This window comes from Barbus barbus (genome assembly GCF_936440315.1).
Source record: "Barbus barbus genome assembly, chromosome: 3".
Lineage (NCBI taxonomy): Eukaryota > Metazoa > Chordata > Actinopteri > Cypriniformes > Cyprinidae > Barbus > Barbus barbus.
Genome location: NC_136731.1, coordinates 18,386,447 through 18,413,872, shown reverse-complemented (window position 1 = coordinate 18,413,872; position 27,426 = coordinate 18,386,447). Strand labels below are relative to the sequence as shown.

The following is a 27,426-nucleotide window of genomic DNA, read 5'->3' as shown; positions in this document are numbered from 1 at the left end:
GAATACTTGCATGCCCGGGAAGGGAGACACAGTTTGCCATGCCAGATGGAAGCAGCATTTGGACACAGCTGCATCGCAACCGACCGTTCCACTGACGGGATCTCCGTATACCCCCTGGCTGCCCCGCCATCGAGAGCGTTGAGGGGGGAAAAGCTACCAGAACGGTTTCGGGAAGTAAAAGGTGCCGTTTGTGTGAACCCTTGGTATTTCTAACTGACTCTATGCTAATGATCTGAGTGGTCTGTTCGGTTTATATTCAGTGAGCATATCAGCAATATATTTAGGTCCTGGGCCATTGAGTGACTTATAAACAAGTAAAAGTACTTTAAAATCAATCCTAAATGTAACTGGAAGCCAGTGTAAGGACCTGAGGACTGGTGTGATATGCTCAGATGTTCTGGTTCTAGTCAGAATCCTGGCAGCAGCGTTCTGGATGAGCTGCAGTTGTCTAATGGTCTTCTTGGGAAGGACGGTGAGGAGACCATTACAGTAATCCACCCTGCTGGTGATAAAGGCATGAACAAGTTTCTCCAAGTCTTGGCTGGAAACAAAACATCTAATTCTTGCAATGTTTTTGAGATGATAGTATGCTGATTTAGTTACTGCTTTGACATGACTACTGAAACTAAGGTCTGTCTCCAGAATCACCCCAAGATTTCTGACTTGATTTTTAGTTGTTTGACCCCTAGAGTCAAGGTATGCATTCACCTTGAGAACTTCATCTTTGCTTCCAAAGTTACCATAGTTACCATACTAGTTACCATATCAACATTATATAGAGAAAAAAAGTGTGCCAAAATTCAAAAGTCTTTTGAAGATATCGCTGAACATTTATTTTACCATAGTAAAATTATATTTCTGGCTTAAGTAAATTTTTCATCTCAGTTTTTATTAGTAATTTAAAATTAGACAAATCTGTTATTATTTTAATCTCCAATCTGTTATTTATCAGTTCAGATGCTTCGATAACTAGCAGAAGACACTAGCCGGTTTTAAATTAAAGTTGCTCAGATGGGGTAAGTTGTAACACTGCTTTACAATCTGCCCTGCCGTGCTATTCTATGACATTAGCGATGCAATTCACTATTTACTTTAATACATTTTAATGAGAAATACGAGAAACAGGTGAATAAAGACTGACAATCACTGTTTAATTTTCAGGAATTATTATTTAAAACATGGAAAGCATTTTGGCTCGTTTATGAGGGCCGTCCCAGGCATGGTTGCCATGTGTTCATTGTCAAACTCCAAAATCAGATTACTTTTAATTATTAAAAAACGTCATTAATTATTTTATTTTATTGACAAAATATTTTAGTTTGTCTTGTATATTTTTTTCATAAGATCAGATAACATTTTAGGCTGTCATATGGTCATGTCACAATGTGCCCCTCAGCTGTTACAGTGTACCCAACCTACGGGCCATGTTGTCACATTTCACTTTTTTCACATCTCAAACAATTTTTGAGGGTAAATAAAGAAAAACGTATACACTGTATTTATGAAACAAAGCAACATATTTGTACTAGACAAGTTTGAAATTACTGTGGATAAAAAACTATACTCTGAACACGAAGTGGATTTACACAATTTGAGAAAGTCAAAAAGAGTTATTTGTGCCCGATCTCCACATGTCTGGGGGCGGGGCCAGTGCGTTAACTATGTTAAAATATTTTAATCATGTTATTTTTTTCATAACTAATAAATTAAGTTATTAAAAAATATTTACATGGATGAGAATTATATCCTTTTGTGAATGTTTTTTTTATAGTTTCATTTTCACTCAGATAAAGGCACTGGACCAGGAAGCAGCTTTCAGTTTCTATTCTGTGTGTGTGGGAGGGGAGATATTACACCAAAGACAACTCAACATGGAGGAACCCGTCTACTTCCTGCTGTTCAAATAATGCTGAAGATACGACAGTCTCCTTCACGAAATGACTCTTTCAGATCATTCTAGAATGTGACTGAATAGAGGAGGATGAAGAAACAAACCTGTAAGAAGAGACAGCAGAAGGGGTCGTCCTCCCATTCTACACCTAAGAAGAAGAAACAAGTCAAGAGACAAAACTGCCCCAGTAAGTCCAGGAACATTTTTTTTACTAATACAATGACAAAATAGTGATTAATCAAGTAGATGCTCTTTGAAATAACAAGAGATTCACATTTTACACTGCCAAATATGTTATTGAGAAGTATGTTTCTTCTTTACCTAACTTATTTTTATTTTACTTGTTTCAGAATCATCTTCAGGACAAAAAAACACTCAAAACAAATCTCAGCTTCCTGTTACATGTGGCTATAAAGAGGGTGTCCTGTATTTGAAGAAGTATTATGATAGTAGGTGCAAAAATGTGTTTCTACATGTTAAATAATTGAGTGATGTTTATGAAGAGCTACACGTTTTTTGAATGTCTCAAGATTGTAATTCTGGAGCATTTAGATCAGTGATCCTCAAATCTGGCTCGCGAGAGCCACTTTTCCTGCAGAGTTTAGCTCTAACCCTGATCAAACTCACCTACCTGGGATTTTCTAATGATCCTGAAGACATTGATTAGCATGCTCAGGTGTGTTTGGTTAGGGTTAGAGCTAAACTCTGCATGAAAGTGGATCTCGCGAGCCAGATTTGAGGATCACTGATTTAGAACATCCAGATGAAAACAAAAGTCATTCCAGTAGTGGTTGATCATAGACCACTTTTCTGTCTTCAGAGCAGAAGTGCATCTTCAGTGAGGAACAATGGTTCAAGCCTACTGAGTTTGAGAGGTTTGGTATGAAGGAGAAGAATAAAAAGTGGAGGACCAGCATTCTTTGCAGTGGGATTCCCCTCCAGAAACTCATAGAGGTGCATAAGGCTCAGTAACGGGTTTAACTAATGCAATATTTTTTTTTTATTTTTTTTTTTTTTTCATGTATACTTGGTGAATGTTGATTCTGATCTGTTAGTAAATCATCTATCACAAATTAAATAAAAAAATGGACACAATGCAGATAATATAAACAACTACTGTCATATACAGTATAAATATGTTTATGACAAATTCTAACTTTGTTCTTTTTCTGTTCATAGGATGGATTTCTTCCAGCTACAACCTTTAAAACAAGCAGGGTTCAGATTGCAAAGGTTTGGCTGCTTTTGAAAGTGAAAGTGACATATGGCCAACTATGGTGACCCATACTCAGAATTTGTGCTCTGCATTTAACCCATCCAAAGTGCACACACACAGCAGTGAACACACACACACCGTGAACACACACCCGGAGCACACATCTTTTCGATCATTGTAGACCAGATTTCATGGAGGACTTAACCTTTCTAGGCCGAAGCTTTCAAATGTGACTTAAGAGTGACCAAGATATTCATCAAAAATTAAGTTTTCAATTTATTTTACAGTATGTGCGCTTACATGTACTTACGGTGTAAAGAAAGTACTGGTAAAATAAGGTAACTACATGGGGTAGGGTCAGGGTTAGTACCTACTGTAGTTTTTACCTAGTTATTGTAATTACTAGTACATAGCATGTACATGAGTAACAGGACTGTAAAATAAAGTGCTACCAAAATTTCTCCTTTTGTGTTCTGCAGAAGAAAAAAAGCCACGTGGGTTTGAAAAAACAGGGTGAGTAAATGGGGACTATTTTCTTTCTTTTTTGGAGGAACATTCCTTTATCATTACAACAATTATTCAGAATAAGAAAGACGTCATATTCTGTTTAGTGAATATTTGTGTATTTGTTGTAGAATCACATGAAAAGATTGAAGACAATGAAGATGATGATGATGATGATGACAATGATGACACTATTGACATGAGCGTGTTTGAAGGTCCAGTCCTACCTGTTACCTGTGGTTCTGATTCTGGCATTCTACACAAAAGTCGATTTTCCACAGGTGTGTGAGTGGAAATGCTTTTATAACAGTTGTTATGAATGTTAATATGTTGTTAGTGGTTTACATACAAAATAAAAATTTATAAAAAAAATAAATACAAATTTTGAAGACAAGTTATCTGTTTCTTGCAAGCCAGGCTCATTGGAAATATGTCACTCTGCCTACATTTCTGCAAAACCTGAGATACCTTGCTGAGGGTATATTTCTCTGCACTTTTTAAGATGACACCTCCACAAGAGGCGCTATCAGGGTATTTGTAGGCAGAGTCCCCTAAAGCTTTTTCTCTCACATATTGGCAATGAATGTAAATGCACTGCTTGACTGCAGTGGTGCAAGACTTTTTGACTCAGTATTGTCTTTATCTCAGGGCGTTGCAAGAGATGCATAAGAACAGAGAGCTTCTGGCTGACGCCTGAGGATTTCATCAAATTGAGCAAACCAGATGGAACATGGAAGAAAGACATTGTGTCCCATGGAATGCCTCTTGGGAAGCTTATAACGGTAAAAGAAAACACTAAATAGTAAACATTTAAAATTAGAATTTTGAAAATTTCAAATTCAAATTGATTAAATTCGGGCTATCAACAAACGAGGTGATCACATTGTGCCATGATGATCCCATGAGGGTCCTTTAGCATTGTTTTATATTCATATTAAAACCTACGAAAACCTGGGAGAAGTTTAGAGATTACACATGATTACACCTGATGTTTGCACCGTATTTATATGGCTACAATCAGTGTTATTTTTATGGGGTTCGTAAGTGTTTATATACTTTAAAGGGACAGCTCACTCAAAAAACCTCAAGTTGTTCCAAACCTAAATGAGTTTTTTCTTCTTTTCTGTTCTGTAGCCATTGACTTCCATATTTTATTTTTCATACTATGTCTGTTGGCATGGCAGGGTCTGATCAAATGTTTTTGCAGTATACACAATACTGATGTGTTTTCACATACTTTCAGAAAGGAGTTTTGGAACCACATGCAGTAAACTGTGATTGTGAGATCTGCCAAGAACCGGATCAGAACCTAGTAAGACAACATCACTCACAATTATAGTCAAGTCAAAGCATCAAGACCACCAAAATCATCAGAACTGCTGGCATTTGAAATTATTTCTACAATGAGCTTAATAACAGTATAGTTTATTTCTGTATGAACTCTTGTCCCAGCTGAATGATGACGTGTGTTTCGTGTGTAACTCTGAAGGAGAGCTTGTGTGTTGTGACGAGTGTCCACGAGGTTTTCATTCACACTGTCACATACCGGCTGTACATGGAGACTCATCTGGGTGAGAGCGACAGAATTCATACTGGATTAGACAGACTAAACATGTGGCTTTGTGTAACACTGTGTGTATTGTGTGTACAGAAGCCAGTGGAGCTGCACATTTTGTGTGATGAAGAATGTGGAAAGTTCTAGTCAAAGGACCCAACAGGATGTTTTGAGCAGTCCAGTCTCTCAGTACACACTGGTAAAGTTTATGCAATTTTTTTAGTCCATAAAATGGAAGTCAATGGAGTCCAAAACATTTCTTTCATTGTACAGGGAAAAAAAATGAACACTTATGGGTTTGTTTGTTGTTTGTTCTAGCACTGCCAATACCTGCTGTTACACCTGCTACGTGAGAGCATGACTGACCCCTGTGCCAATGTAAATATCATCTGCCTTTGTGTGTCTGACCTGTTCTAGGTCATTTGAATATGTAAAGCTCTTATACGTGGTGTACATGCATGTGACATCTGCGCTGCTGGTGTCCAGGTTCCAGGATACAGTGAGAACATCTGTGGTCCCATGATGCTGGGCAGAGTGAAGCTGAACTTGGAGAATAATGACTATCAAACAGTGCGAGAGTTTATCACAGCTATTGAATATGTTTTCCACCACTGCACAGCCAAAAGGGTGAGTTTGGAAATGTAGCTAATCAATTCATATGTCTTTTTTCCCTAGACTAAATTCAGTCTTTTTTTCCATTTCTTTTCCTGTAGGATAATGACTTCAGTAGAATGACCTCTAGGCTGAAGGAACTGTTTGAAATGGTCTTTAAGCCCCTGTAACATCACACCTTAAAAAGAAGGAAAAAAAAGGAAAAAATATTTAGACATTACAAAGGCGTTTAGTTATAAACAATTACTTACAGTGCATTCAACTCACCACCTTTTGAAAAAAGGGGTTTAATTCGAAGTATGTAATTTACATGATTGGTCCAAAACCAATGAGTTTTTGTTGTTGCTGTTGTTGTGTTTTGCATTGAACGTGGTGAGGTGGGGAATATTTATTAATGTTCTTCTTATTAAGGTATAAATAAAATAGAGTTTCAGTTTAGACAATGGTACAATGGGTATCTCAAATAATATAAAAAGAGTGTGTGTGTGTGCGTGTGTGTGCGCGTGCGTGCGTGTGTTTGTTTCAGGTCATTACATAGGCTGAACTGACAGTACAAAATAATCATCCAAAGGAACTGATGGCCCTCCTTTACCTAGACCAATGTGCAGCACAGCCCATAACCATCAGCAAATTTATTACTGTATATTCTTTTTGTGAATGTTTCATCTGTTGTTTTTATAGTTTGATTTTCAATCAGATCCACACTTCTATCCCTCATCTCTCATTTGATCCTGTCAAAAAATAAATATGTCACTACCCTGGCTAAGTTTTTCTGTGTCAAGAGTGTGTACCAACCACAGCTCAAGACAGCTCAAGGTGGAGGAGTCCCTCCATTTCATGCTATTCAAGTAGTGCAGATAATTATTTTATAAAATTACTGTGTCTTGCAAATGTTTGTTTCCCTTTGTGTGCCAGTACATAGGGTAGAGTGGGGGGAAATGCACACCTTTTTTTCTGTTAAAAGTAAAATATGTCCAGATTAGTTATTATAGTTTTAGAGGCAATGACATTGGCCTAAATTATAAACAGTATGAAAAATGTCCAGAGTGTAACGGTCTGGTGGTTGTGGCAAAAAGGCGCACGACGAAAGTATAAACAAAAAGGAATCTTTTAATAAACAGCTTCAACACACGTAAGACAATATGTTAACTTAAGATCAGACAAACACAAAGGCAGAACTGAGGACTTATAAAGGGGCTGGAACAAACGAGGAAACAAGGTAATTAATTAAACACAGGTGATGACGATCATTAATTAACAAAACTAGGACACAAACTAAAACAGGAAGAACCAAATAAGGACACAAAGGAAACTAAACAAACAGTTCTGTTACAGATATCGCCCCCCTCCCGGAAGGTGCGTCCCGCACCGTAACAGTAACATCGGGGAGGGGGGGCGGGCGTCCTGGAGGCTGGAGCAGAACCAGGCTAGGACAGTGAAGCCTCCAGGACGGATCAGGAGCCTTGGGAGACCCTGGGAGCTTCTCAATTCTTATTTGTGCATCCTCGTTTCCTTTCCTTGCGTCCTTTCCTCGCATCTTAGCTCCACCCCTTCAGGATACGAGGGAAGGATGCACATAAAAGACGCGAGGATGGAGGAATTGAATCAAGTGAAATGATATATCCTCGCTCCCTTTAGCATCACTTTAGAGCGTCATCAGCTGCGCAAAATGGATCTGCCCTTATGTTGTTAAAGTTTTTTTTTTTTAAGACTTTCAAAATAAACATTAATAAAGCAAGATGCCCTGTTGAAATATATGACATGTATGGTTTATTTAAATTGCAAAGGTAAAATATAAATTCAAAATTATTACAACAGATGAGAAGGGGGAGGAGAATTTACACGTGCGTCAGGTTTTTCGATGAAAAAGACTTCCGCATAGGATACACCTGTGTATCCTCGCTCATAGCTCCTTTGGAAGGCTCCTCACTCCTCGTTCCTCGCCTCCTCACGGTGCAATTAGAGAATTGAGATGTCCTTCAAGATGGCTAAGCTCGATCGGTTTCCGGGTCATAGGATGGAGGACGGAGGAGTGAGGAAGCGAGGAGGGATATTGAGAAGCACCCCATGTCAGGACTGGAGATTTGGGAGGCCATGGCGGAACTGGAGACTTGGGAATCCCTGGTGGATCCGGAGCCTTAGGAGGCCATGGCAGGACTGGAGATTCGGGAGACCATGGGCGGATCTGGGGCCTTGGAAGGCCAAGATGGACCCGGGTCCTTGGACGACCATGGCGGATCAGGGTCCTCGGGCGACCATGGCGGATCTGGATCCTCGGGCGGCCATGGCGGGTTGGGGTCCTCGGGCGGCCATGGCGGATCAGGGTCCTCGGGCGACCATGGCGGATCTGGATCCTCGGGCGGCCATGGCGGGTCGGGGTCCTCGGGCGGCCTTGGCGGATCAGGGTCCTCGGGCGACCATGGCGGATCTGGATCCTCGGGCAGCCATGGCGGGTCGGGGTCCTCGGGCGGCCTTGGCGGATCAGGGTCCTCGGGCGGCCTTGGCGGATCAGGGTCCTCGGGCGACCATGGCGGATCTGGATCCTCGGGCGGCCATGGTGGATCGGGGTCCTCGGGAGGCCATGATGGATCTGGGTCCTTTGTGGCCTTGGCCTTTGGCCTGGCCACACAAACTGCGGCTATATGGCCCCCCCCAAAAATTTATTTGGGAAAGTTCCCCTCTGGGGCCCACATTGGAGGAGCGGGTTCTTGGGGCCGCTCTGGAGGATCGGGCGCTTGGGGGCGCTCTGGAGGAGCGGGCGCTTGGGGGCGCTCAGGAGGAGCGGACTCTTGGGGGCGCTCGGGAGGAGCGGGCACTTGGGGGCGCTCTGGAGGAGCGGGCACTTGAGGGCGCTCTGGAGGAGCGGGCACTTGAGGGCGCTCTGGAGGCGCGGAGCTGGACGGGACCAGCGGAGACGAAGGAGAGCTGGACGGGACCAGCATAGATGCAGGAGGGCGCTCTTGCAGCGCAGACTCGTGAGGGCGCTCTTGTGGCGCAGACACTTGAGGGCGCTCTTGCGGCGCGGACATTTGAGGGCGCACGGGAGGCGCGAAGCTGGATAGAACCAGCGGAGACGAAGGAGAGCTGGACGGGACCAGCGGGGACGCAGGAGGGCGCACTTGCAGCACGGACATTAGAGGGCGCTCTTGCAGCGTGGACTTTAGAGGGCGCACCGGAGGCGCGGGGCTGGACGGGACCAGCGGGAACTCAGGTGGGCTGGACGGGACCAGCGGGAACTCAGGTGGGCTGGACGGGACCAGCGGGAACTCAGGTGGGCTGGACGGGACCAGCGGGAACTCTGGTGGGCTGGACCCTCATCGCCGTGAATGGCGTAACGTTCATCGCAGGTTGCGGCGGTATCCTCTTCGCAACGGGTGGAACATTCATCGCCTCTTCAATAGGCGGAATTAACATTGTTGCGGACGGCGGAATTTTCCTCGCAGCGGACGGAGGATTAGTTCCGACTCGGGCCCGGACACTTCCCAGACACTGGAAAATCCCCATTCTCCAACATAATCCTGTCGTGTCTGGGAGGTCCATAGGATAGAGGTAACTGGCCCCGAGCCGGAACAGATGGAGGATGGCTGCATCGTGCAGGTCCACTGCCGCTGCGAGCTTGCAGAACTCCTCAGCATAACCATAGAATGAGGGGTTCTGCTGAATTAAAGAAATAAAACGGTCGACGAACTGCATCCTAGCAGGCGTCGGCTGCGTCTTCAGTTTCGGTCTGATCTTCTGTAACGGTCTGGTGGTTGTGGCAAAAAGGCGCACGACGAAAGTATAAACAAAAAGGAATCTTTTAATAAACAGCTTCAACACACGTAAGACAATATGTTAACTTAAGATCAGACAAACACAAAGGCAGAACTGAGGACTTATAAAGGGGCTGGAACAAACGAGGAAACAAGGTAATTAATTAAACACAGGTGATGACGATCATTAATTAACAAAACTAGGACACAAACTAAAACAGGAAGAACCAAATAAGGACAAAAAGGAAACTAAACAAACAGTTCTGTTACACAGAGTTTTCATGTTATTAGATTTTTAACAAAAATTACATTTGTACCAAAGGGGCATTTTGCCCCACAGGTTGGGTAAAATGTCCCCAGTCTGACAAAGAATTTTGTTTTATACCTTTACAGCAAAATCAGTTACAGGCAGTTTTAGCTTAAAATTAAAAAGATTGTAATCAGTATTTATGAATTACCAAATTATAATAGCCTATTTTAAAGAGATTCTTAGCTGATGTTTCTTAGCTGTAATTTTAAATATAAAGTCCAAATATTTTTATTCAACCACCTAGTTAGAATACATTTGATGGAAAAACAAAGGATTTGATGTTCAGAACAGAGTAACTACAGTAATATGCCATGGCCACTGGGGGGCGTTTTACCCCACAGACTAGGTTTGAATGCATGCATTTGACTAGGTATGTCATTCTGAAAATACATAATATGTTTCTTAAATAACATGTAGGCTACTACCTATCTACAGCCCTTATTCTCATATAGGCCTAACTGTGATATTCTACCAAAAAAAAAAAAAATTATCTTGACTTTATCTAGTGATTATTTTGGGGAAAACAGTATGGAGGAGTTTCCCCCCACTCGAATGCACGCTTTGAAACATTTTCAGAAAAGTTTGCCTGCACCAAGGTAAACACAAAAGAAAAAGGGCCATGGAGCCCCACTTCGCACAGCCCTGACAGGTTTGACAAGAGCTGGGGGAAAAATGGTAATCGTTAAGTCTTCCTTTCGTTTCGTTGCTGTTAAGTTTCATTTCTGCCTCAGTGTGCTATGTGAGGAGAAAGAGCTGCTCAGTTTATCCTCCAGACTCTGGAATCATCAGACGGTACGTTTGTTATACTGATTTGACTTTATATTAGAATACTATTTCATACCCCGGAGTCCGCAATTTATTTGTGTCATGGCTTTTTTTTTTTTTTTTTTGCGATTTGGTACATTGTGTTTTGTACTTTATATAAGGGTATTTTTAAACATTTTAGAAATTTTAAAATTTTTAAAGTTACTGCATCAGTCCGTTGCTCACGCGCTTTATATTAGTATCCTCACAGCCAATGTATTTTAAAATACAAATGCTTACAAAAATAAACACACACACACAAAAACAAAATTAAATACTTAAGTAAACAATTTCAGTATAGGAATATTGAAACATATTGAATATTGATTATAATAAAAATATTATATATCGATAAGAATAGACCCCAAGATTCCAAAGCCACGAGCAGAAGTTTCTAAGATGGATACAAATTAAATTTTCTTATTGGCAGGCATTCGTTAAAATGTGTATTAATAATTTATTATGTTTACATTTGATATCTGAAACCAGTAGGCTATAGCAGGTCCAACAATCTGCTTTCTTCAGGGTCCTATCTCACAGCAAATAGTGGTACAAGCCATCAACACACAGAATGAATTACACACATGAATTACCCTCAAACATTACCAATGAAAATGAGGGAAGCTCAGGTTACCCTTCTTTTATTTGCCTATGTGGGTGTGTTAATAGACTGGTGTAATATAATAGACTGAACCAGGAAGATGTCGGAATATTTCATTTGGCTGTGTGGCAAAGGTAAGGTGTGTTGTATTTCAGAATATTATGCTATTAACAGTGATGCTCACTGTACACATTTTTTAATCTGTTGTACTATTGGCAATGGTGATTAAGAGCTTTGTGTAAATAGCCAGTTTTTAGAAAATTAAGTTAACCTCTTAAGACCCGAGAAAAGTTTTAGGGAAAAAATAGTTTTTTTCATGTCTTTAAATTGTTTAGAGCATTTAGAATAATGTAAAAAAAAAACTTTTAATGATATTTCATTCATAAGTTATGCTATGTCCTTGTTTGAGGACATCGGGACTCAATTTCTTTGAAAAACTAAAAAGACATGAATGAACATGCATGGGTAAAAACAACTGATTTTTTTAAATCACCAATACATTTTTAGTTTAAGTTTTTTTTTTTTTTCAAAACTTTGTATAAAGATGATTCTCAACTATGTTATAACAGAATGATTCAATATACCTATTTTCTTAATGCAAAATGTGTGTAAAAAGAGTTAGAGACTCTCGAAATTTGATTAGTAGACGAGTGTTGATTGTAAGAGAGTTTTTCAACTGTAAGCAGATGACAGAGTTGATCTGGATTTGCAAGCATTCATATCATGTGACACATAGTAATACATGCAACAGCACACCCTATTGTGTTTGTATTTGATGTGCTTATCGATTTATAAAGTATGAATCATCTTTTAATAAATCAGTTTTGATTTTGTTTACTTGTATCAGATTTTAAAACTTTTTTTTCCCCCTTTGCCTCACTTTTTCTCAGAAACTCACAGTGCTGCTCTCTGATGCAGTTATCCTAATTTAAGCTGGAAAAGGGATAGGTCTGATCTGCTGTAGGACATAGGTATCATGGGTAAGCAATCAAATCCATAATCATCATCTTAATGACCAATTTATTGAAAACATTGTCTTTGTACATGCAAGCTAAAGTATTATATTTCCGTGTAACAGGTTCTCACTTCTCAAAGGCTAATAATAAAGACAATACAAAAACTTCTGAACATTGTCAGGAACCAGGACCAAGGAAAAGAAAGAGTAATGAGTCATTCCAAGAGAGTAAGTGCAATTTATTTTTAACTTTCTTAACTATTTTGTTTTAATGCATATCACGATGGAGGACCATGAACTCATTTGCACTGACAGATTCCACAAACATTAAACACAGTTTAACAGGCCATTCTAAATTTTTAATAACACAAGTCTTTTATTCATGAATTTATTCATTTAGCAGATGCTTTTATCCAAAGCGACTTACAATTGAGGAATACAACAAACAATTCATCATAAAGAGGGAAAAAAACACAGGAAGTGCTCATAATATAAAGTTTCAGGCATTGTTCAGATTAGTACAAGCTAGATAGAGAGAGACTAAGGAAAGGGAATGCAAAGTTTTTCTTTTCTTTTTCTTTTTCTTTTTTAATTTAGAATGAAGTCAAATGGTGATGAAAGAGATGAGTTTTCAGTTGTCGCTTAAAAATTGTCAGGGATTCAGCATTCCTGATGGGGGTGGGAAGATCATTCCACCAGCCAGGACGGTGAACGAAAATGTTCTGGAAAGTGATTTTGTGCCTCTCTGTGATGGTAACATGAGGCGTCGCTCACTTGTAGATCTCAGGCTTCTGGAGGGGATGTAGATTCTTAAGAGTGAGTGGAAGTATAGGTGCTGTTGCTTGTTATACACAAGCATCAAAGTCTTAAACTTGATGCAAGCTGTAACCGGTAACAAGTGCAGGGAGATAAAGAGAGGTGTGACATAGGCCCTTTTGGGCTCGTTGAAGACCAGACATGCCACTGCAGTATAGGGCTGAAATAATTAGTTGACATTATCAACAACGTTGTTAAGTTGACGTTTGATCTCATATGACCTAATGTAACAGCTTGCAATAATGCGGTTTGACCAGTGTGGCGCTGTAGTGCAAGATTGTAATTCAGGCCTCCTGGGTGCAATTCAAAAGAAGACACAGTGCTTCGGGGTAGGGATGGGCGATACCACTCACGACCGATACTTGTAAGGCAGCGGCTATTTGAAGTGTAAATAGTGATAGATGCTATTTACACTGAGTGAAAATAGCATATTTTCTTAGCGATAGATACTATTTACACTAAGTGAAAATAGCAGGATTTTTAACGATATGCTATTTACACTAAGTGCAAATAGCTATAGATTCTATTTACACTGTTAAAATAGCAGGATTTTCTGCTATTTATACTACTTGTTGCAAATAGTGGCAATTATCTGCACTTCAGTATTGTAGTACATTATAAAACAGTACGCAATAATAACGTATTCAGTGTAAATTAAAATTTTAATTCTAATTATTAAATGGATGCCAAGTTATTGATACAATAAAGCACTCCCTACACCTACCCTAATCCCACCCGATACTTTATTTTCAACTTTTTGGTTATTTCCTTAATTTTTATTGAAAATAAATACCTTTACGATGTGATATGAGATTTGAAAAGGGAGAAAAAAAAGTTAGGCAAAAAAACCATGGCATGCACTTTATCATCTGCGCCATTGGAGCTGATGATGCATTGACGGAAAAGAAGCACACAGACACACACACACATATATATATATATATATATTAACAAAAAACGTTGTATACTGATATTTAAAATAATTTAAAACATGAAAAAATAGACAAAATGTGAAATTAAAACCGCCAGTAGGTGGCAGCAAGTAAATGGTAATGAGTGAGTTATTGAGATTCAACAGATTCATTCAGGAACAAAGCATTTGACTGTGTTAATGAGTTAATCACTGAATCATTTTTATCAAACGATTCATTCAAAAAGCTGATTCATTCAATAAGTAAACACAGTCCATTGCTCAGAGACGCAAAACAGTGCTGTGATCTTTGTTTGGAACTATTTTCGTTGGCAAAATTGAGTAAAAACAAGCAATATTATGTCTAAAATGTAGGTCACTTTTTGCTTTACTGAACTTGTATAAAATGATTATTAAATGGGTTATCATGCTGATATCTGCAGAAAAACTGTACTCTTTGTGTGATATAGATTAAGTTAAATCAAGCATAGCGTTAGTTCTGGCTGGTCACGTGAGTCAAGCTTGCATCAGCTGACTCTCAGCTGATTACATCTTCCTATAGGAATACGACACATATCACGGCATCCCTACATAAGCGCTATTCAGTATTATTCAGCAGCTTGCTTGCTCAGGAGCAAATTACCCTCTTCCATCCCCATCTCCTCCTTTCGCCACAGTCAGGACTTGGCTTCTGATATTCCTGTTGAATCAGACTCCCTAATCTTGAGTAATGTGTTACACTAAATGGAATTAAGTACATTAATGATATCTGCTTTGTTCTGTTCTGTTAACCCTTGGGGCAATTATTATTGCTGCTCTCCCTGCTCATTCATGACAGGCTGCATGGATGGACAGGGAGTTTTTGCCCAAAACAGTACCATAACACCAAACCAAACTGTATGCTAAGTGTCTATCATTAACGATAGTGGTCCTGACAGAACTATATTAAAGTATATAAATATAAAAAGCATACAGAAGTAATTTTGCAATCTACAATTTAGAATGCCTGGAATTTTGAGTTTTAATAGACTAATAAATTACGTGCATGCACTCTGTGAGTGATTTGGTGATATAGCCTACTCGATCATGTCAGATCGCACATCATTACAACAACACTTACCATATTATCGCAGAAGATATACTGTATATCGCACACCCCAGACTCGACTTTAACTGGAAAAATGAAATTATCCACAGTAGTGCGTGCACTTGTTTACACAAGTGTGCAAAGGTGTTTTTTGGGGTCTAACTTGCAAGCGGCAGACCACCGATTCGTCAAACCTGCTTTCCTGCAGTCTGTGTTCCTCTGACTTCTGACTGTTTTGTAGTAAGTAACGAATATGCTTCGTGGAAATGTATTGGAGTAAAAGTATACATTTTAATTAGGAAATGTAGTGGTGTAAAAGTAAAAGTTGGCTGAAATATAACAACTCAAGTGAAGTACAGATACTCCCAAAATATACTTAAGTACTGTAACGAAGTATTATTACTTCGTTACATTACACCACTGACAGGCAGGCATCTGTTTCTCCCAGCTGTTTACTTTCATTTTAGACATAATTTATGTCACATAACCAACTGAGTTTATACATAAACCTTGTGTGTTTTGACAGTATTAGCACAAAAGATAACTTCTAATCAGGCACTGTTTGACGGGCTTTTTTGTGCGCATGCTTTGGGTGTACCCCCTCAGAAAAAGCGCTCGTAAGAACAGCAAACGAATGAAACGTTTAACCGGCAAGGCTTTAAAGCAGATGCAAACAATGTACTTTTAATGTCCCGTGAGAGTAACTCTACAGTTGAGTTAATACTAATGTTAATGTATGTCGCATTGTACACTATATACGGCGGCGCCAGAACTATCGTATTATCATATCGAACACCCCTACTCTCAGCAGAAATCGCAGACCGGGGGCACCGGACCGCAAGGACACTTTACCGTCGAACCCCCCTGCCTTTCATTAAAGTGATTGGTTTGCAGAGAGACCAAAGCTTGATCTAGCTCAGGACGGTTTTGATTATCATAACCATATAAGGTATTTTAAGAGAGATTATGTTGTGAATAAACAGCAATACTGCAATAGCATAATTACACCATACATAAATGGCAAAAGCTTACTAATTCAAGACATTAATTTAAGACTTTAAGAATTCAGAATTTAAGAATTCAGATTTTATGATTACACATGCTGTTCTTTTGGTTTGTTGAAGTGAGCAGCACATGTTGAGCAATTATAATTGGTTTAATTTCTGTTACAGCAAACATAAAAAAACAAAGAAGTAACTTTACACCAGACAGTAAGTACGACTGACTAAACATTTGATATCTCCTTTTTCCATCAGAATAATAGTCCAATGTATTATGTAAAATTTCTTTGTTGAAAAAATTCTGAAAATAAAGCATAATATCATTTCAACAATAGGTTTTCTATTATTGATTATAACAGATGTTTAACAAATGTTTACGCAGAGAAAACCTTTGATTTCTCTACTGTTTTGGCATTTTATTTTTAGGCAGTCAATTTGAAATGAAACCAGGCAATAGCAAGGTAAATGAAATTGTATTTCACAAATACACTACATACATAGCAGATTATGAAATTAAAATTATGCATGAAACAAAAAATAAATAAATTGATGATATACAGCTTCCCCCTCTCAGAAACAGATTACATATGATTTTTAACCTTAAAGGGATAGTTCACCCAGGAATGAAAATTCTGTCATTAATTATTCACCCTCATGTCGTTCCAAACACGTAAGACCTTCATTCATCTTCGAAACACAAATTAAGATATTTTTTATGAAACCCGAGAGATTTCTGAGCATCATGGTACTCTCATGATTGGCAGTGGGTTTGGAACGACATGAGAGTAATTCATGACAGAATTTTCATTTTCATGTGAACTATTTCTTTAATTTTTATAGCACTGACATGCACCGTTTGTGAAATTCACTGATTAGACTTAATTTCACATAAATTGAATAAATTTCAATTGATTTGATTAAATATGAATATGAGATATGAACAGCTCTTTTCAATTTTATCAGGGAAAACACAATGAGCATGGAGTGGTGGGGATAGAGCAATATGAAGACAAGAAAAGCTCCAAGCGGGAAAACATCCAACAACTCATTGGTAGGCTTAATCTTTTGGGCAAGTACCACAGCAAAATAAAGTCACACACCTTTCTGCAAGTATCTGCACCTTCATTGGAGAGGCATGAACCTTGTGAGGAGAGTAACTTGGTTCAAACTTATATACAAAGACTCCTGATGACAGATTACAGAGCAAGATGCATCCCAGTAAAAGCAAAACCCAGCGAGGTGTTCAGCACACAAAGAACCATGGTGTTAGATACAGGGAAGACCAATACTTTTGAGAAAATTTTCAAGAGGTCTGCACCCGAGCAAACAAATGAACAGAGTAGAAGACAGCCCATTCACCCAATGGACATTCAGATGATAGTGTACCTCTATGCAGATAATTTCCTTCGTCAGCTCATGGTAACAAAACTCTCACAGTGTCAATATGCTCTTCCTCTGCTTGTGCCCAATCCATTCACCCAAGAGATTGAATTTCCCACATGGACCTTCCGACAAATCAAGAAAAGCTGGAAGTCACACAAAAGAAACAGCAGCAAAAACCAGGCAATCCACCAGGCTGAGGCACCTATGATTGCATTTTTTAGGTTTTCAGAAGTTTCTGCATCCAAATCTGAATTAATGAACAACCTGATCAATGAACGGCATAACACTTTCTTTCACAGACACTGCCATGGAAGCACCAAATCCCACCTGCTGATGGATGGAGTGGTTGAGATCGCCTGGTACTGTCCATCAGGAGATAAAAACGATAAATTCGCAGACTGTGTTGCATTCTGTAATCTTCATGGTGATGCTCAAGCTAATGAGATACAGCTAAAAATTCTGACTGAAGAGTCCTCAATAAATGTAGTGCTTTTGCCAAATCTTGATAAAAATGACAAAAGTATGGCAATGGTGGAAAAGCTCTACAACAGCACAAAGCCTCTCATTTGCCTTCTGACTGAAGATGACTCGGGTATTTCCAAACTGCAGGAAGGCAAATATACAGTTGGTCTGAAACAAAGAAATAAATCAGATGTATCAGAGGATGTTAGAAGCACCATCAAAGTGTGTCTCTCAAAACCAATGTCAGTTTTTAAACTTATGAATATGAGGAAACACACAGGAATCAAAGTAGATGAGAATGATGATGACTGCAGAAGGGGAAAGGAGACAGCAGAGTGGATGATAAAACTACTGGAGGGAAAGGAACTGTCCAAAATCAAAGAAACATTTCTGCCTTGTCAGGGAAAACTGTGGCATGACTGGTGTCTGAAGAACAAAGAACTACATCGACCTCAAGGGGATAACATTGAAATGCACAATAGCCAAAAACAAACAGAAATGCACAAAATCCGAGAGCAGCAGAAAGCATCCGGCGTCAGTAATTTTATGAATTTGTTTACTGATAAAATTGATTCTAGAAATGTTGACGAGAAGATGTATTTCCTCAAATGGCTTGGGATCCTTCTGGATGAGTACACTTCTGAAGACCTCTCCATTCTTCATCATAAATATGATGAAAAATGGTCAAAAGTGCTGGATTTGAAAAAGAAACACAGTAAATCTGAACATCTCGCAGTAGAACAATCACAACTAGAGACGCTTTCTGAAAAACTGAATGCAGCAACATTTGGCTTGGAGCATATACTTCGTGAAATTGGCCAGATATATGAATCAGATGTATCTGTGAAGAAGCAAGGATCTGGACGTAAAGATGGCAGGTCTCTACCACAGATTGTAGCAGAGCTCATGATCTCCGGATACCCACTGGAGCTGATGGACGGTGATGCAGCTCATGTGCCTCTGATTTGGGTTCAAGCTGTTTTAGATGAACTTATCAAAATCCTGGGAGACCAGAGAGTCTTTGTGTTGTCTGTTTTAGGGATTCAGAGCACTGGGAAATCCACCATGCTGAATGCCATGTTTGGACTGCAGTTTGCAGTCAGTGCTGGAAGGTGCACCAGAGGAGCCTTCATGCAACTGGTCAAGGTGTCTGAAGAACTAAGAAAACAGTTAAACTTTGACTACATTCTTGTCGTAGATACTGAGGGTCTTCGAGCTCTAGAGTTGGCTGGCAGGTCAACAAGAAATCATGATAATGAAATGGCAACGTTTGTTGTTGGTCTTGGAAACATGACTCTAATCAATATCTTTGGTGAGAATCCAGCTGAGATGCAGGACATCCTTCAGATTGTTGTTCAAGCCTTCCTGAGGATGAAGAAGGTACGACTAAACCCCAGCTGCATGTTTGTGCATCAGAACGTTGGAGACATTACAGCGAGTGAGAAGAACATGGTAGGGAAAAGGCGCTTACAGGAGAAACTAGATGAGATGACTCAATTAGCTGCTAAAGAAGAAGTCTGTGATGCAGAATGTTTCAGTGATGTCATTAAATTTGATATAAAGACTGATGTGAGGTATTTTGCCCAGCTCTGGGAGGGCAGCCCACCCATGGCACCACCCAATCCATGTTACAGTGAAAATATCCAGGAGCTTAAGACCACTATTCTGTCTCATGCATCACGATGTAGTGGTGTAACACTGACACAATTCAGAGATCGTATTGCAGACCTCTGGAATGCTCTTCTGAATGAAAACTTTGTTTTCAGCTTCAAGAATACTTTGGAAATTGTAACATACAGGAAATTAGAGGAGGAGTACGCAAAGTGGACCTGGAGTCTCAGAAGTGCCATGCTGGAGATTGAAGACAAATTACACAACAGAATCAACAACAGGCAACTGCATAAAGTTGAAATTAGAGAACTGGAAGAGGAGATGGCAAATACCCTTGAAGAGGTGAAAAGCTCCATGAAACATTACTTTGACGAACACAAAGAAAAGGAAATGTTGATTCAGTGGAGACTTAAATTTCATGAGAAAATCAAGCACCTTCATGGGGAGCTTGTGAGAGATGCAAAAAGAAATCTGGAGAACATGATATATCAAAAGGAAGCTCTCACCAAACTGGATGGAGAGAAAACATTGCGTGAACGAAGACTCCTAGAGAAGAGTAAAGAGCTTGCGTTCAGTCTTAAGCACAAGGCTCTTGATGAGAATGAGTCAAAAAGACAGTTTGATTCAGTTTGGCAAATGTGGGTCTTCGAGCTAACAGGTGACGTTCCACCTTTTAAAGAAATCAACATAAAAAATGACATAATTACAATCCTAAATGAAATGCATGAAGAAGCACTTGTGCGTAACAGATTCAATAAGTTTGAAGACATCTTTCTAGTGTCTGATTTGATCATATATGTAATTCCCATAAAAAAATCTGGCAGAAATCGCAATGTTACTCCCCTGTTACCCCCAGAAGAGCAAGAGTCAATAAAACAACTGATGCATAATGTCCTTCGTCAAACCGAGAATCGGGTGAAGTCGAAATCAGTTGCAAAGATCGGTTATAACTCAAGTTATATACAGGAAATTGCACAACTTGTAAAAGATACTGTTGGAGGACACAAGTGTATGTACACAAAATACGAGTTCAGAAAAGAGTTCATTGTTGATTTGACACTTTATATGTGCCAACAGGCAGGTATGAGGTTTGCAGAACTTCATCAGGTTTTCAGAGAGGCTAATGATCCCTGGATTTATTTAGAGAAGAAGAAACCAGAATACTTCAGCGTCTTCCAGGGATTCTGCAAAGGTGCAACATCTGCTGCAGTATTTGGAGCCTTGATTTGTAGTGAATTGAAAAAGCCCATTCTTCAGAGTGTCTGCAACAAGACCGCAAATGACCTAGCAGGAGAAATGCGGACAAATATTCCAGCTTTCAAAGGCAACAGGTCAAACATGGAGAAACACATTCTGAAAGAACTAGCAGAGGAGGAGGACTTTTATCAATTCATGAAGTACATTCATCATCCCAGGGACCACTTTGAAGATTTCATCCAATGTGAAGTGAAAGCATATATAACAGAGGGTAACTCCTCAACTCTTGCAATGATTAAAGGGAACATCAGACACAAGGAGCAATGTGTCATCACGGCTGCTGAGAGAGCAACCGCTGAAGTCTTGAGTAAAGGTGGAGATGCAAATATGTGGCTGGAGATCTTCTCAGACTGTCTTAAAGATGAGCTTGAATACAATAAAGAACATCTCACTGGCAACTGCTGTCAGGACATCACCGACTTTGAACTTCTGGAAGAGGTTGTGAAAAGAGAACTTCGCCCCATCACAGAAGAGTTGAACAGATACTTAACTAATCTCTCTGATATTGAAATGAAAATAATCAGGAAACCACCAGATGAGATTTTGATTGAACATTTCTGTCAATGCTGCTGGGTCACATGTCCTTTCTGTAAAGTTGTCTGTGTTAACACAATGGAGGACCATCCTGGAGATCATATTGCTCCCTTCCATCGTAACTGTGGGATGAGAGGGATGATTTACAGAGGTACAACTAATCTTACTGTGTCATTCTGCACATCTTCAGTGGCAAGTGACAGTCAATCCTTTTACCCAAATTTTGAATCAGATGAGACAGTTTTATGGAAGGAGTACAGAACAGCAGGTCCAAAGTTTGAGAACTGGTCCATCACGCCTGATCTCTCAGAGCTGCCATACTGGAAGTGGTTTGTGTGTCGATTCCAGACTGACTTGGAAAATTATTATAACAAAACTTTCAGTGGTTGTGGTACGATTCCAAATGAATGGAGATCTTACACAAAAGAGCAAGCTATAGAGAGTTTGGAGAAATACCTGTAAGTTTAATCACTGCTTTAAATTTGAAATAAACTCAAAGTGGAACCAAAGTGCCCTGTAGGGCCGGAGTTTATTGCCAATGATTTTGTTGTTTTCACCACTTTCACCACAGGCCTTTTATTATTATTTTATGAAAATATGCCAAATTTGTAATTATTTTATACAGACATTATCATGTGTACCATTATTGTCCTTGAATGTTCAGATGTTTTGACTGTTTTCTAATCTTTCTTTCTTTCCAATTAAATAATTTGAAGGTTCGGTCAACTTTTTGTAGATGTGGTTTTTACTAACATTGTTACCTTTACCATCACATTAGTATTCACAGTATATGAAATTAAAATGTATTTACTTCAATAACTGTAATAAAAAATTTCTCATTGTAAATGCTATTTCTTAGAGTAAATTATGTACAGGACAAATATCATTTTAGATTTACCTTATTTTGGTTTCACACCATTTTTTTTCTTTGCTTTAATAACTGCTGACTGATTCATGGCTGACTGTACATCCTCTGGTTGAAATAATTTTATCTTACTTGTAGATTAGATTAGTTTAAAGCTTCTGATTAGAAAAATAGTCTATTTTAAAGTCTGAAGTTTTTAAAGTCGAGACAATTTTTATTGTTTCATGCCATTAACAGAAGAGGACAGCATTAAAATCAGTAACAGAATTACAACAAACTGATTACAGTAATATACATATTTTCACAGCATTAGAGGTGAATGACTATTGAATTGTTTTATAATTAAGGATATTCAATAAGAGTATCATGGTAATATGGTGGTAGTGGTACTCTGTTAAATTAAACTTCTGCGGTAAGTTAAAAGTTTACATTTTATATACAGTAGGTTATTCAGTGACAAGAAATAATTATTACCTGGGTGATTCTCTGAATTGGGTGCCTTTTGGGTCATACCTTTTTTTTTATATATACCTTAAATAGTTATATTTCTGATCATTTCATGTGATAGTGGATTAGTCAAACCTTTAAGAAAATACATTTTCCCACCTCAGGCATGACATTCTAATCGATATCGAGTGTTTTTTCTTACTGAAAGTTGTTTTGGAGTTCAACCCCATCACAGACCACTTGGACCCTGTTTAAATATGATTTAAAAAGATTTTCAAGTAAATTTTTGCAGAAGCTTTTCAATGAGATGTCCCTTGTTTGATATCATTTATTGCATGTAGAATTTTATTTTTAAATACTCACCATTTGAATACCAAATCAGGTCATGAAAACTGCATCTAACATTGGTCTTCATATCTTATCACAAAATATGCATTAACATTAGGATTTAATTAGGCTTTCATATTTTTTCCGACTGTCCTGTAAATTCTGCACACAGCAAAACAAACATTGACCTAATTTGTCTTCTTATCACGAAAATATTAATAAAAACTGTCAAATAACAGGGTTGAACTCTGCATAACGGGGTTGAAAATGATAACAGGGTTGAAGTGATGATCATTATTTCAATATAGTATGGATTTCTTACCTGTAAAATTAATGATATCACATTCAATAACATTTTATTTTATTAAAGTTGGCAAAAACAAACAAACATTTTAGTAAGTATTTAACATTAAATCAAAAGCATTAAGCATTAATTAATCACTAACATCAATCGATCTTCCCATTTGGAAATATTGAACATAAAATACCATAATTGATTATTTCTGACAGTTCACATTACAATACAACAAGTCTACAATTGAGTAATCTACTAAGAAGTGTCAAACTTTCAACCCTGTCACAACGATTCAACCCTGTTATAATAAAAAATGTGACGGGGTTGAATGTGACGGGGTTGAAGTTTTTGGCTAACAGTAGCTAAAACAGTTAGCTTAGCTAAGACAGTAGCACCACATGGCATTTAGGACATCATAAAATTTTAATGTTTTGCAAAACTATTATTTAATTCTTCTTAAACCGTTGTTTACTATCATTTAGTCATATAACAGAGTTGAAATGTTGAGCCTGACAATCTTAATCTGACAGTGAAAAATATGAAATATAGGTAAGAAAAGATACTGGCAAGTGCCTTTCTTTGCAGCATGTTCTTCAAGAGACTTGTATGATGTCACTGCCTGGATGTGATGCCACAGGGATTGATCCATTATTTTTATAGGGTAAATAGTATGGCGTGACGGGGTTGAAAACAAACTGGAGGACGTGTATAAATATTGCAATTTCATATATAATTAATGCATTTTTATATATATATGTATATTTTAGTTTAAGTAGACCAACATATGATTATATTAGCAGCAACATTTTGGTATAAATTGCACTTTTTATTTGTTTGATATTCAATGAAAATGTAATGATGGTTAGTGAGGACATGCAAACATGCTTGTTGTCTACTACTTAGGCAACCCATTATATTTAAATTAAAATAAAAAAAAAGCAATTGTGTTGCATTATAATGCAAAGGCACCTGGTTCTATTAATTGACAGCGTTGAAATGCATTTTGTGATTTCCTTCAATTGAAAATCTTTGAAGTAAGTTTGGGGGACTTGAAGGGCACCCAATTCAGAGAATCACCCACCTATGCACTCACTTAATGAGGTAGGCTACTTAATTAAAACAGCACAACAACAATAAACGGCCACAAAGTAAAACCTGAACAGTGCAAAATGCATTAGATCATCACCTAGAAGGAATATTACTCCGTCACTCATAAGAAAGTTCCTGACCAGCTCATAAAATGGTTTGATTAAAGAATGATCTGTGATCTTGTTACAGATGAGGGGGCTCTGGTAAGACCTGCCGTCAGACTTTTGCGTCTTGGTGGATTCTCAGCTAGTCTCCGTGCATATTCATCTTCCTCTCTCCAGAGCTCACGCTTTTTCCTCTCTAACTCATCCTTATCGTCATAATTCTCCTCTAGCTCTCTCTCCTTTCGTGCAATCTCTTCCTGTCTCTCCTCCAGAATCTTCTCTTGTTTTTCACGTATCTTTCTCTCTGAGTTCGGGTAAAACGACTTTGTGTAGCAGCTTCTGCCATTGATGGCCACCATGGTATCGATCTTCTCCAGAAGTTTGGCCACTTGCTCAAAGTTTCCAGCGTCCTTGTTATTGAAGAACACAAATCCACCACTGCATGTGCGGATGAAGTCTCTGAGGTCTTTGTCTGAGCTGGCAATCACATCATTTGACATTTTCCCCTCTAGTCGATCTCCGTGTGTGAACAGAACAACCGTGTAATTCCAAACGTTCTTCCCGAACATGTTCTGGATTAATTTATGCATGTTCTTGTCCTCGTTGGTTAAGTTTCCCACCGGCTGAACCAGAAGAAACACGTGTGGTCCTGGTTTATAGAGCGAGACAGATTTCATGATCTCCCTGATGATTTCCTTCTCCATTTGATTGATCTTATTCAGTCCCGGCGTGTCGATTATGGCCACAGGTCGCCCGTAGATGTTTCCAGATGCTCTTTCACAGAACTGTGTCACTCTGCTCAGCTGCATGTCCGTGTTAAAGATGTTGTATCTGAGGATGGTGTTTCCAGATGAGCTTTTTCCAGACCCTCTAGCACCCAACAACATGATGCGCAATTCCTCTGCCTCAGCTTCAGCTGGAAAAAGATCATGTCATGCAGGTTGAAACGATATGACTATTCCTTTAAATGGAAAAAAAAAAAATGAAATAAAAAAAAAATTCTGCTATTATTTACTCAACCTCATGTTATTCCAAACCTGTATGTCTATGGAACACAAAGATATTTTGAAGAATGTTGGGAACCAGTTTTGTTTTCCTTTTCTTTTTCCTAGTTCCATAGTATTTTTTCCCATGCTATGGAAGTCAGTGGGATCCATTAGGCCTACTGTCTTTTTGTTTTATGTGTGTGTGTTCCACAAATGAATGAAAGTCATATAGGTTTAGAACTACATGAGGTTACATCATTATAATGAGGTTATGATTGAAGTGATTGACAGTTATACCACCTTCCCACCACTAGAGGTCACCTTCTCCAGAATACTGACTGAAATCCTTATTGTTTTTTGTTGTTGTTTTGTTTGTTTTTGAAAAATCCTCATTGTTCACACTTGTGTAGTTCACATTGTTTCTTACTGATTTCATTCTGTGTCAAACACCCAAATATCTACTTGTTTTAAATAACTCAAGAAAAACATTACATTTGAAGGTCAAAGAACATAAAAGTTAAATGACTGGCACCTGCATAACATACTGGTTGAGAATAAGCACTTTAATCAAATTCATTATAAGAGAACTTGAATTTTGTTCTAAACCTAAGTGAGAAGATTCACTGTCTACTTCCTACATAGACAGCTGCCTTGTAGGGGATGTTAGCATATTGATGTTAGCATATTGCTAAACTATACAATATAGTCTACTGTACACAAAAATACAAAAGACTCTCAAATATTGGGTGAAATAGTTAACTCTCAATTAAAACATTTCAAACTGACATTCCAAAAGGTAAATAATTACTTCAGGGTTCATTGAATGGCATTCTTCGATCTTTGGGGTTTGTTGTGTAAGGCATGTTCTTACACCTGAAATGCTATCAAACAGTTTGGAAAAGCACATATGACTTTGCAAAACCTTGTTTGTATCAGTTCTGAGCATTCTTGGTATTCTGATCTGATGAGTTGGTTCTTCTTTATCTTGTTTCTGTTCTCTTGGCATTTTGTCTTTTGTATTTACAGCTCAGATTGGAGTGATTTCATTTGCAATGGCCATTGTCTTCTTCTCTAGACTCAAACACCTCAAGCACTAGCAGACAACAGACCTGCTGAGCTTAGTACGTTGATTTAGTTTTTATTTAGCACCAGTGGTAATTAATATCACACTTACCATTCAAGGAGGGTGACTTTGAATTTGCTTTTAAGTCTTGAATATCTAAACCAGATAAAGCCAGATAATTATTTAATGATAATAACATACTACTATAATAAAAAAAGAATTAATATAAATCTAACCATTTATTTGGCTTACCATGTAAAGTTGGTGATTTTGTATTTGTTCTTACGTTTTCATATAGTTCATCAATTTCAGCTACGGAAGATATTAATATTAATATTCATTATTAGTGAAAATTATTATACTAATTGTTTTATAAAAGACATTTTAGAATGATTTGATTTGAATGAATTGATTCAGACATGATACATGAGTCAGTAACTCACAGCCCAGGGACGAGTCCAGTTCAAATGTTTCTTTCTCTATTTCAGCCTTCAGGCTGTCCCACAGCTTCTCTTCTGAAGTCATTGCTCTGTTTTATAAAAAAATAACCTAATGAATGAAAAATTTGACCTCAGTATTTGAGACTCAACTCCATTCTTTAATATCTAAAGATGTATAAATGAAAATACTCACAGTGGTCAGAGCTGATGCTTATGATTCTGGATCCACAGACAAAACGTAGAGTTGTTGAATCTGAGTTCCTTCACCACTGTGAATGACTGAGAAGCCTGTTTAACCAGTGTCTTAAAGGGTTGCACAAGCCCAATGAGAAGTCTTCTATCTGTATTCTAATAGGTATTTAGATGATAAGAAAAGAACTAAACATCTTTCAGATACGCAAACAATTTCAGTAGTTTCAAGCATGAAGACACTATTGAGTTAAAGGGTTGGTATAAGGTAAGGGTTGCTTTCAGAGTTCTTTAGTATTTCATCCAGTCAGACACTTCAGTTATCTGGCACATTTCTCATATATGCGGAGCAAACGTGAC

General features: G+C 38.4%; 3 protein-coding genes across 5 annotated transcripts; 2 read left to right on the top strand and 1 right to left on the bottom strand.

The window, feature by feature from the left end:
• The first annotated feature begins 1,849 nt into the window (after positions 1-1,849).
• Positions 1,850-6,539, top strand: LOC306850371 (nuclear body protein SP140-like protein). Of its 2 annotated transcripts, XM_079385968.1 has the most exons (13): positions 1,850-2,078; positions 2,242-2,340; positions 2,712-2,845; positions 3,071-3,124; positions 3,587-3,620; positions 3,743-3,892; positions 4,260-4,393; positions 4,855-4,923; positions 5,064-5,182; positions 5,263-5,365; positions 5,485-5,544; positions 5,653-5,793; positions 5,880-6,539. In XM_079385968.1, exons 1-13 carry the CDS (start codon positions 1,982-1,984, stop codon positions 5,946-5,948), a joined length of 1,263 nt encoding a protein of 420 aa, XP_079242094.1. In that variant the 5' UTR covers positions 1,850-1,981; the 3' UTR covers positions 5,949-6,539. The 2 variants fall into 2 exon arrangements, with proteins under 2 accessions (XP_079242094.1, XP_079242095.1); XM_079385969.1 differs by lacking the exon at positions 1,850-2,078 and having other exon boundaries at positions 2,300-2,340; positions 2,717-2,845.
• A 10,411-nt stretch (positions 6,540-16,950) lies between these two features.
• Positions 16,951-21,979, top strand: LOC306858395 (interferon-induced very large GTPase 1; the record flags this gene model as incomplete). The annotated part of the gene is made up of 1 exon (XM_079398918.1): positions 16,951-21,979. One exon carries the CDS (start codon positions 16,951-16,953, stop codon positions 21,721-21,723), a length of 4,773 nt encoding a protein of 1,590 aa, XP_079255044.1. The 3' UTR covers positions 21,724-21,979.
• A 345-nt stretch (positions 21,980-22,324) lies between these two features.
• On the bottom strand, positions 22,325-27,209 carry LOC306849628 (GTPase IMAP family member 7-like). Of its 2 annotated transcripts, none has more exons than XM_079384799.1 (5): positions 27,071-27,209; positions 26,881-26,966; positions 26,690-26,749; positions 26,549-26,593; positions 22,325-25,304 (listed from the first exon to the last, which is right to left on the bottom strand). In XM_079384799.1, exons 2-5 carry the CDS (start codon positions 26,960-26,962, stop codon positions 24,445-24,447), a joined length of 1,047 nt encoding a protein of 348 aa, XP_079240925.1. In that variant the 5' UTR covers positions 26,963-26,966; positions 27,071-27,209; the 3' UTR covers positions 22,325-24,444. The 2 variants fall into 2 exon arrangements, with proteins under 2 accessions (XP_079240925.1, XP_079240926.1); XM_079384800.1 differs by having other exon boundaries at positions 26,881-26,986; positions 27,071-27,157.
• Between the last annotated feature and the right edge of the window lie 217 nt (positions 27,210-27,426).